The sequence below is a fragment of the Protopterus annectens genome, chromosome 12.part0, assembly GCF_019279795.1.
Source record: "Protopterus annectens isolate FY-2018-M chromosome 12.part0, PAN1.0, whole genome shotgun sequence".
Lineage (NCBI taxonomy): Eukaryota > Metazoa > Chordata > Ceratodontiformes > Protopteridae > Protopterus > Protopterus annectens.
In genome coordinates, this window is record NC_056746.1 from 485,417,203 (window position 1) to 485,427,781 (window position 10,579).

At 43.6% G+C, this 10,579-nt stretch overlaps 1 protein-coding gene across 3 annotated transcripts in view; it reads left to right on the forward strand.

Annotated features, from left to right (window-relative positions):
* TOP3A (DNA topoisomerase III alpha) overlaps positions 1-7,926 on the forward strand; it is a 1,120,433-nt gene extending 1,112,507 nt beyond the window's left edge. For all 3 annotated transcript variants that reach the window (XM_044089591.1, XM_044089590.1, XM_044089593.1), the window contains one exon: positions 6,542-7,926. In XM_044089591.1, coding sequence (XP_043945526.1) covers positions 6,542-6,729 — 188 coding nt within the window. In that variant the 3' untranslated portion in view covers positions 6,730-7,926. The remainder of the gene's footprint in view (positions 1-6,541) is intronic.
* Positions 7,927-10,579: the final 2,653 nt, after the last annotated feature.

Consider the following 10,579-nt stretch of genomic DNA (forward strand, 5'->3'; position numbering starts at 1 on the left):
ATTGTCATCCCCTTTGGTAAATACTCTGTACCCATGAACTACCACATATGCGGCAGTCTACTTAATGCCGAATGTGTGATAAGAGACCTTAAAACCCAGGTGGACAGTAGTCTCTACTTTGATAATCACATCGCCACAGTAGTCAGGAAATCCTTCTACGTGGCACACCACATCACAAAAGGGTTCTCATTCAGGAAAAAGAGGTCATTGTTCCTCTCTACTTGACGCTCATTAGACCCATTATAGAGTACAACACCCCTTTTGGAATGTACCTTACAAGACATCTGCAGCAGCTGGAAAGGCCACAGAAGTACCTCACAAAGAGGATTACTGGCCTCAAACAGATGCGCTACACTGACCGTCTCAAAAAATCACATCACCACAGTAGTCAGGAAATCCTTCTACATGGCACACCACATCACAAAAGGGTTCTCATTCAGGAAAAAGAGGTCATTGTTCCCCTCTACTTCGACACTCATTAGACCCATTATAGAGTACAACACCCCTTTTGGAATGTACCTCACTAGACATCTGCAGCTGCTGGAAAGGCCACAGAAGTACCTCACAAAGAGGATTACTGGCCTCAAACAGATGCGCTACACTGACCATCTCAAAAAAACTCTGGCTTTACTCCGTAGCATATTGCCTACTCCGAGGTGATCTCTGCCTAACATATAAAGCTATGTCAGACCTAGAGCTGTTGGACATGCTACACCTAAACAAATCCCAATCCCTCTGAACTACATGCTCTAGGAACCTAAACCTTGTCACCACAATAAACAGGACATGCTGGAGAGATAGATTCCTGTCCCAGAGACTTCCCATACTCTGGAACAAGCTACCATCTATGTCAAGCAAACTTCCTCATTGGCACTCTTCAAGAAAAATCTTGATGAGTGGATGGGAAATAGGAAATACATACCAGGGATCACGTCTGTGGCTCTGCTTGACAGGGGCACAGGAAAATAACTTTCTTGGGTGGCGTAAGCCAGGAAACCTTGTTGGCTAGGCTTACTTAGGCCCTTGGGCCAATAGCCTAGTACCTACCTATGAATCTATGCTTGGCCCCTCCTAGCTGACCAGTCACACTGTCAGGAGATTAGAGATAGTCTGAGGATCTACACTTGTACATTTGCCTATACACTCCTATGCTTGTGAGCAGAGGTCACACCTTGGACGTATTACTAGTTACCCCCTTTTGTCCAAGACAACATTGGTTACTTCTTCTGTTTCATCTAGCCAAGGGCTAAGGAAGGTTAAGTTTTGGTACCCAGGACAGATGTCAACGGTGATGAACCATTTGTTTGGAATACTTTAACAGTGATCAGTAGGACATCTACTGTTAGGGTAAATTTACACAACTCTACTTTATCAGAAACCTTACTGCCAAACCCTACTGAAACTATGATTACGACAAAGACCTAAACAAAACTACATCCTTCAACTATTTAAATTTATTGGCCATCTTACTGTATTCCATAGTACCAGAATATGAAAGTGACCACCCCCTTTCACTCTATCTTGCTGTTTTAAAAATAGTGACTCTCCACTAAAACTTAACTTTTTAGTCAGGTAAAACTTAAGTTACCTACTTTCACATCTAACTCCTCTAGTACACACTGCAGTGTTTATGATAAACCTTTTTTTTTTCATCTTACTTTTAAGCATCCCTGTGACTAGCACTTGCTTTAAAACCTGCTGGAAAGCACTAGGAAGTCTTAAACCGATACAAGCACTCAACTCTCCTAGTAAAGAAGGAGAAATTAATCATAGGCACTAAGCAGCCTGTAATTGCAAAGTACCTTGCTATGGTAAGGGAAAACAGCTCTTGTACTTTACAAAAAAAAAAAAAAAAAACACCAAACCAGGCATGCCCAAGGGTCAGCTTCCAGTGTTTCTCCTGTCCACCTGGTGAATCTGGGTATACTGGGGCAATGCAGCAATTGCCTGATGTACACAGACAACTCTGTCCTCCTACCACCCAACACTACAACCTGCGAGATATCCACTTACATAGCCAAACTGGAAGCAAAGCTCTCTCCACCCAAGATTGTGCTAGACAGTCAAGAGGAGAAGGTTAACACCCGCACTACACCTCAAGCAACACATAGCCCTTCTAAACCCACACGACCAACACCCACACATAGCAACACCAAACCCACATATGTGGAGGCCCTTAGCATTAACCTGCCCAAGCAACAAGGACCTCCAAAGCTGAAACGCAAACTAACACCAATCACAACCAAAGTGTCACATAGCTCACAACACCAGTTGCCACCCAGCAACAGCCTCTAAGGCAGGATAACGTACCCAATACTTTAGTCATAGGTGAGATTATAGTCAGGCACACTGATGTCCCACTCACCAGGCAGAACAAGGAGAAAATTACAGTCAGCTCCCTGTCGGATGCCAGGATCCACCACATAACACATGGACTCAAGTCACTCCACAACAAGTACAAATATGACTCTGTCATTGTCCATGTTGGAGTGAATGACTTGAGACGTACCTCCCTGGACTACATGAAAAGAGACATGGAAGAGTTCTCGGATCATGTGGCCCAGGCAGGTATGCCCCTAGCCCTGAGTAGCATCCTGCCTTCGCCCAGAATGATACCACAGTATAAGGACAAAATTATTGACTTCAAGGGGATCCAGTATCTGTCTGCCTGGGACGACATGATCAACAGACCACGATGCTTTGCCAAAGATGGTCTGCACCTATCGCCCCTGGGATTCAGGTTACAGGCTAAGGCTGTTGTCACCCCTATAATGCCTTTTTTAGGCAAAGTTCAAAGGACAAAACCACCACTGTAAACAGGTACAAGCATGCAAAATCTGAAGGTAATGCTACTCGATGCTAGAAGTCTAAACCTCAAAATGCACTCTCTCGAGGCACTCCTAAAAATGGAGAACATCTATATCTGTGAAGTAACTGAGACATGGTTCAAGGCTCCAGAGAGGACCCCTGCAATACCAGGCTACAACTCTTACCACACTTTTCGGCCACCAAACCAGGACTGAAACACTAAAGGTGGAGTGTCCATATTTTCCAAGGATATTCACAACATCAGGCTACTTGTCCAACACAATGCATCTGAAATTCTCCAGGTGCAACTAACACTAGGTAAGACTGCAATCCAAATTGTAGCTTGCTACAGATCCACCACCATGCCCCAAGATTCTCACTACACCTTTCTAAACATGCTAGAAAATATTAAGATGGAACCAAACACCCTAATACTGGGCGATTTCAACTAATCTGCCATTAAGTGGGAAAACTACTTGTTTACCAACACTTTTGCCCAGCGGTCCTTGGAATTCATAAATTCCTACGCCCTGGGTCAACTAATCCTTAGTCCCACCAAGGGCTCCAATATCCTAGACCTTGTCATTACCAACATGGGAAATCGATGCTCCACACCTATGGTCACTCCCTCGTTGGTCAGGTCTGACCACAAGCTAATCACCCTTTACATCCACATCCCACCCCCACTCCCCAGTAAGGAAACCTCCATAAAAAACTTCTCAAAAGCCAACTTCATGCTACTCAAGTAAGAAGTGACAAACTTCATGACACCCATGCAGACAGGAACTGAAAGTTCGACTGTTGAATCCTACACTAAGGCACTGTACGGGCACATCCACTCGTGCATGAATCGTGCCATCCCCAATAGAACCAAGACACTCTCCTCCAAAAAAAGGAAGCCAATCTGGTGGTTCCTTGCCATAAACAAACTTTACAACAAAAGGAAGAAACTGTTGCAGAAAAGAGGAAAATTCCAGGATGCAAAAAACTCCCTTACCAGCCTCAGTAAAAAGCTGAGATCCCTCATAAAATCCTCCAAAGCCAGTTACAAAAATAAAATTGCTAAAGATTCCAAAGACAACCACAAGGCATTCTATAGCTATGTCAAGAATCTAAATGGCAATGCTCAGATCTGCTCTGAGCTACAACAGAATGGCATTAAATATGCTGATCCCAAGGATATTGCCAATATTCTGGCAGATCGATTCAGTGCAAACTTCACCACCCTCTCACCCCCTAAAGGGCCCATATCAACACCGAAAGATTGTCAAATTCCAGTAATAACGGCCACACAGGTAAAAACGGACTCTCCAAGGCTAAAAATACAGCATTCGTGGGACCAGACAACATCCCAGGCTATGTACTACATGAACTGGCACCTCACCTAAGTGTCCTGTTTAATTATTGCCTCTCCTCAGGCTTTGTGCCCACTGAGTGGTGTACGACTACAGTTATCCCACTCCACAAGGGGGTATCCACCTTGGATCCTGGGAACTACCACCCCATCAGTCTAACGAGCCTGATCTGCAAGACCATGGAACGTATTATCATGGAATTTATAAACAAAGACATTGGCAATCTTCAAACACTGGACCCCGTGCAGTTTGGGTTCGTGAAGGGCCAATCCTGTCTCCTGAACCTTGACTGACTTCTTCGAATTAGTCTCCAGAGCCATGGACAAGGGTAAGGTGGTCCACACAGCCTATCTGGACCTCGCCAAGGCCTTCGACACCATCCCCCACTCTGGAATCATAGATAAACTTACTAAGTTGGGCATTAATCCCTATGTCACTCGATGGGTTGCCCAACTGGCTTACTTACAGAACTCACACTGTAAAAGTAGCCGACTCCAAATCCACCTCCAGACAAGTGACAAGTGGAGTACCTCAGTGTTCAGTCCTGGACAGCTCTTGTTTGGCATGTACTTCTCTGACGTACAGGCCAACACTAAGGGACTCTGGCTAACAAAGTTCACAGATAACTGCAAACTGGGAGCCATTATTGAATCCCCAAATGATGTGGATATTCTACAAAAGGGCATTATAGAAACAGATGCCTGGTGCCAGAGCCATGGACACGAGCTCAATGCCAGGAAATATATAGTTATCCCCTTTGGGAAAAAGCATGTACCTGTGAATTACCACATAGGTGGTAGTACACTAAACACCGAAAGTGTGATGAGAGACTTAGGGACACAGGTGGACAGTGGTCTCACCTTCGATAACTACATCACCACAACAGTCAGGAAATCCTTCTATGTGGCACACCTCATCACTAAGGGCTTTTCATCCAGAAAAAAGGAGGTCATTGTCCCACTGTACTCATCCCTCATTAGACCCATTATAGAGTACAACGCCCCATTTGGTATGTACCTCACAAGACATCTGCAACAGCTGGAAAGGCCACAGAAATACCTCACTAAAAGAATCACAGGCCTAAAGCAGATGCCCTATGCTGACCATCTAAAAAAAACTCCAGCTATACTCTGTGGCATATAGTCTACTCAGAGGCGATCTCTTCTTAACATACAAGGCCATGTCAAACCCTGAGCTGTTGGACATGCTCCACTTAAAGAAATCCCAATCCCTCAGAGCCACATGCTCCAAGGATCAAACCTTGTCATCACAATGAACAAAACATGCTGGAGGGATAGGTTCCTGACCCAGAGACCCCCCCCATACTCTGGAATAGACTGCCTATATATGTCAAGCAGAGCGCCTCCTTGGTCCTCTTCAAAAGGAACCTTGACGATTGGATGAGAGAGAGGAAATTCACCCTGGGGATCACGTCAGTCGCCCTGCTAGACAGGGGTCCAGGGAAGTAAATATTGTGGGAAGAAATATCTAGGGAATTGTTATGGCTAGGCTTGTGTAGGCCCTAGGGCCGATAGCCTGGTACCAACCTATGAACACACACACATATATATATAAATATATATATGTGTGTGTGTGTGTGTGTGTCTATTTATACAAATTGTGCACATTTCGCATACATTTTTTCTTCTGTGTGACCCTGCTGTCTTATAATTAGCCCATTTGTTCTCTCGTCACCAGAGTATAATCTCTGATGAAGTCTATGTTGTAGTTATGACAGAAAGCACTAAGAATGCAGTAACATTTATTTTATACATTCATTTCATGTTGGAATTATTGGCATTAGTGCTGTGCAGCAGCACAGGAGTTTTTATATGCTGACATGTTAGTATTGGATCCATTCATGGTACGTGGAAGTGAGTTGTTTCTGGTGGTAATCTGTGTACATCAGAACGAGCCGTGAGGTCATCAGTGCCTGAACTTGGGTCACCTGGGCCATAGTCATGGTGTTATCCCTCTGTGCCAGAGGCGCAGGATAGTAGTTGCTGTCTTTAGTGTCATGGCTTGTACATTAGTAATGTGACTGCTTACCTAATTTCTCTAATTGCTTTGTGAGTTATCTTCAGTTTTGTAACTTGTTTGGCCATTGTTTTGGGTTTGTCCTATGCCCCTTCAGCAGAGTACAGTAAATTCTAATTCTTTATTGTATGTGAAGGGGACCAGTGGAGAACATTCTGCAGTGATACATAGTGGGTGTTTCTGAAACAATGCATTTAATCACTGTCTTTCTAAAGTATGTCTAATTCATTTGCAGTATGTATTTAATCTCTGCTTTTTAATGCAACACTTTCAACACTTTTTTTTTTTTTTTGCAAAACTATCAACCAAATTAAATGTTTATTTTTATCCTTGATGATCAGGAGGAGTTGGCAGAGATTTCAGCAATGCACACTTTGGAATGAATGGTGCAGGAAGGGGACAAGGAATGAGTACTAAAAGAACAGGAAGCAGATCTTCTGAGAAAGGACCTGGTCCCAAGAAGCAGCGGACATGTGGGATTTGTCACCAACCTGGACATACGAGACTTAAATGCCCTCAGAACAGGTGACAGAGAAGGGATTGTGCCTCAGCAACATGCCTAAAACTTCAAGTAACTTCGAAAACAGTGGATTTTGGCAAAAGTAAAATGGCCAGCAATGGTTCCTTGAGTAAGAGGCTTCTCTGCCTTGCCAGTACGTAGTTCTGTAAAAGTTTCAATGGAGTGCATGTTTACACAGTGTTCGACAAGCAGAATTAATCAACCCAGCAATGTTCCATGAAGTAAAAACAGTATCTAATTATAAGTGAATATTTCTGTAGAAGTTACAGAGAATGACATGATTACACGATTTCATAATTACAGACTTCCTACTCCTGTTACCAGAGTGTGTATGATTTCTGACAACCTGTAAATTGTGCTATTTGCAGCCGTTTGTGTTTCCTTTCTTGTGTACTTTTCATATAGTGTGGAATAGTGAACCACAGTTCTTGCTTCTCACTTTGTCATTGTTTTTCATGGATTGTTACTTAGTACATTCACTGTATTCATCATATTCATTTCTGCCATGTGACTTAAGTATTTTCTCCATCCTGTACCATTAGTTTTGCAAAAATACATATATGCTAGTAGGTGTTGCTTTCATTTGTAAAGGATCTGCAGCTTCTGTCTGTGTGTTACACAGGGTAGTGCTGGTCATTGTGGTCATCAGGAGTGAAGAAGCAACTTGTCAGTGGCATTGTTTTCCAGTGCAGATTTGTTGACATGTATCAATGAGATCCTGTTTTATTGCTCATAGGAGGTAAAATTCATGGTCCCTGAACAGTTGCAGTAATGAAGTATGCTCTTGCCTCTGCAGTTGAGGAACCTTAAAAGTAATTAATCATGGAGGTGCAAGGGGTGTGTGACTTGCCTTTCTGCAAAAATGCTTATTTTCTGTGTTTAGTCAACATGTTTTCCATTGTTGACTGTTTTTTTTTTGTTTTGTTTTTTTGTGATTATGTAAAACTGAATTTTAGTTTGGCCAGTATAATGCCATGAATCTGAATAAAGATGAGCTACATTTCAAAGTTGCAGTGATGAAAGGAAAACTATGAAATGAGAAAGCATTAGATGCAAGCATTTGTGCATTCCAACATTTTTTGCCAATTTGCCAAAAAAATCCCCATTTCTTCCAAAAAGGTCGGAGCAGGAAGAATTTCTTTGTACCTCTTATGTTGTAGCAGAAATCACAAGACCTTGCATTCCAAATAAAACACGTTGATCTAAGGGAGTTTCAGTAATATGTTTTGTGCACAAGACTGCTTTCAGTCATTGTCTTTTGTTGAGAGACCAACCTAGATCCAAAATAGCACGGTTGTGGAATAACTCATTGTGCAGACTGTGGTGTGGGGTATGTTCATAGGTAAGTACTAGGCTATCTGCCCAAGGGCATTTATAAGCCTAGCCAGAATGTGTTGGCTTTTGTCACCCCCTTAGATTAGTTCCCTGCACCACTGTCCAGCAGAGCCACTGCGGTGATCCCCGGGGTAAATTTTCTGTTTCCCATCCACCCGTCAAGGTTTCTCTTGAAGAGTGTTAGTGAGGAGCTCTGCCTGATATATATTGGAATCCTGTTCCAAAGCATGGGGAGTCTGTGGGACAGGAATCTATCCCTCCAGCATGTCCTATTTATCGTTGTGGTGAGGTTTGTATCACTATAGAGCGTGTGGCTCTCCAGGATTTATTTATTTTTTTTAGGTGGAGCATGTCCATCAATTCTGGGTTGGACATGGCCTTGTATGTCAGGTAGAGATCACCTCTGAGTAAGCGGTATGCAACCGAGTACAGCTGGAGCTTCTTGAGTCGGGCTGCATACGGCATCTGTTTGAGACCAGTAATCCTCTTGGTGAGGTACTTTTGTGGTCTTTCCAGTTGTTGCAGGTGTCTTGTAAGGTACATCCCAAATGGGGCATTGTATTCTATGATGCGTTTGAGTGATGAGTAGAGAGGCACAATAACCTCTTTTGTTCTAGATGCGAACCCTTTTGTGATTAGGTGGGCCACATAGAAGGATTTTCTAACCACCTTGGCAATATGATTATCAAAGGAGAGATTACTATCTACTTGGGTCTCCAGATCCCTTATTACATTTTCTGTATTTAGGGGACTAACACCTATGTGATAGTTCATGGGTACTTTGTTTTTTCCAAAGGGGATGATTGTGCACTTTTTGGCATTTAGTTTGAGGCCATGATTTTGACACCAGGTATCCATCTCAGTGAGACCCTTCTGGAGGGTGTCTGTATCAGCCGGGGAATCAATTATGGCCCCTAGTTTGCAGTTGTCTGCTTACTTGGGCACCCATAGTCCTCCTATGCTTGCCTGTACCTCTGAGAAGTATATACCGAACAGGAGGGGTCCTAGGAATGAGCCCTGGGGGACTCCAATTGTAACCGGTTTAGAGTAGGACATAGAGCCTACAACTCTCACTATGTGGGTTCTATCCATGAGCCAGTTGGCAACCCATCTCGTGACGTAGGGGTTTATGTTCAAGGTGGTGAGCTTGTCTATAATACTAGAATGTGGAATGGTGTTAAAGCCTTGGTAACTGTCTCAAAGAAGTCCACCAGGTTTAGGACACATGATCTGCCCTTAAAGCCAAACTGGGTAGGGTCCAAGGTTTGGAGGTTCCCATTGTCTCTGTTAATGAGTTCCATGATGATGCACTCCATAGCCTTGCAGACCAGGCTAGTCAGGCTTATAGGGCGATAGTTCCTGGGGTCTGTTGTGGCTCCACCTTTGTGGAGTGGGATAACTGTTGCTATGCGCCATTCTGTGGGTACGTAGCCTGTAGAGAGGCTGAGTTTGAACAGTGTGTTTAGGTGAGGGGTTAGTTCATTTTGGAGCTCTTGTAAGACACAGCCTGGGACACTGTCAGGTCCCATTGAAGCTGTGTTTTTGGCTTTGGATAGGGCTGTTTTAACCTGTGTGTCAGTGATTGACAGGGCCCTACATTCTTCTGGTATGGTTATCGGCCCTTTAGGGGGTGAGAGGGGGGGTTAAGTTTGCACTAAACCTGTCTGCCAGAATGTTGGCAGTATCAGTCGGTTCAGTGTATTTTGTGCCATTCTGCACAAACTCAGAGCAGATCTGAGAGTTTCCACTTAGGTTCTTGACATAGCTAAATAATGCTTTGTGGTTATCTTTGGAGTCATTGGCAATTTTTCTTTCGAAACTAGCCTTGGATGATTTAATGAGGGATCGTAGTTTCTTGCTGATACTGATCAGGGATGTCTTTCCTTCTTGAGATTTTACTCTTTTCTGTACTAGTTTCCTCCTCCTGTTGTATAGCTTGTCTATGGCAGGGGTCCACTAGACTGGTTTCCTTTTCTTGGAGGAGTGATTCTTGGTTTTACTTGGGATAGCACGATCCATGCATTCCTGCAGATGTTCATAGAGTGCCTTTGTAAAGGTTTCAGCAGCTTGGACAGCATTGTCCTGTAGCATGGGGTCTGTGAACCTTTCCACCTCGGCCTTAAGTAACGTGAAGTTTGCTTTTGAAAAGTTTTTCATGATGGTTTCCTTGATTGGGGGTGGAACGGAATGTGGATATCCAGAGTGATTAGTCTATGGTCTGATCTAACCAGCAAGGGGTTGACCTCCGGTGTGGAACACCGGTCGCCCATGTTGATGATGACCAGGTCCAATATGTTCCCTTTGGTGGGGGTGTTGACTAGTTGATCTAAGGCATTCGAGTTTATAAATTCTAGAAAACGTTGGGCAAGGGAGTTAGTACTTGAGTAGTTCTCCTAGTTTATGTTTGGGTAATTGAAATTACCCTGTATTAGGGTGTTTGGTAGGACCTTCATATTTCTCAGTGTCTCCAGAAATGCGGAAAGGGGGTCCTGGACATGGTGGTGATCTGTAGCAAGCTACAGTT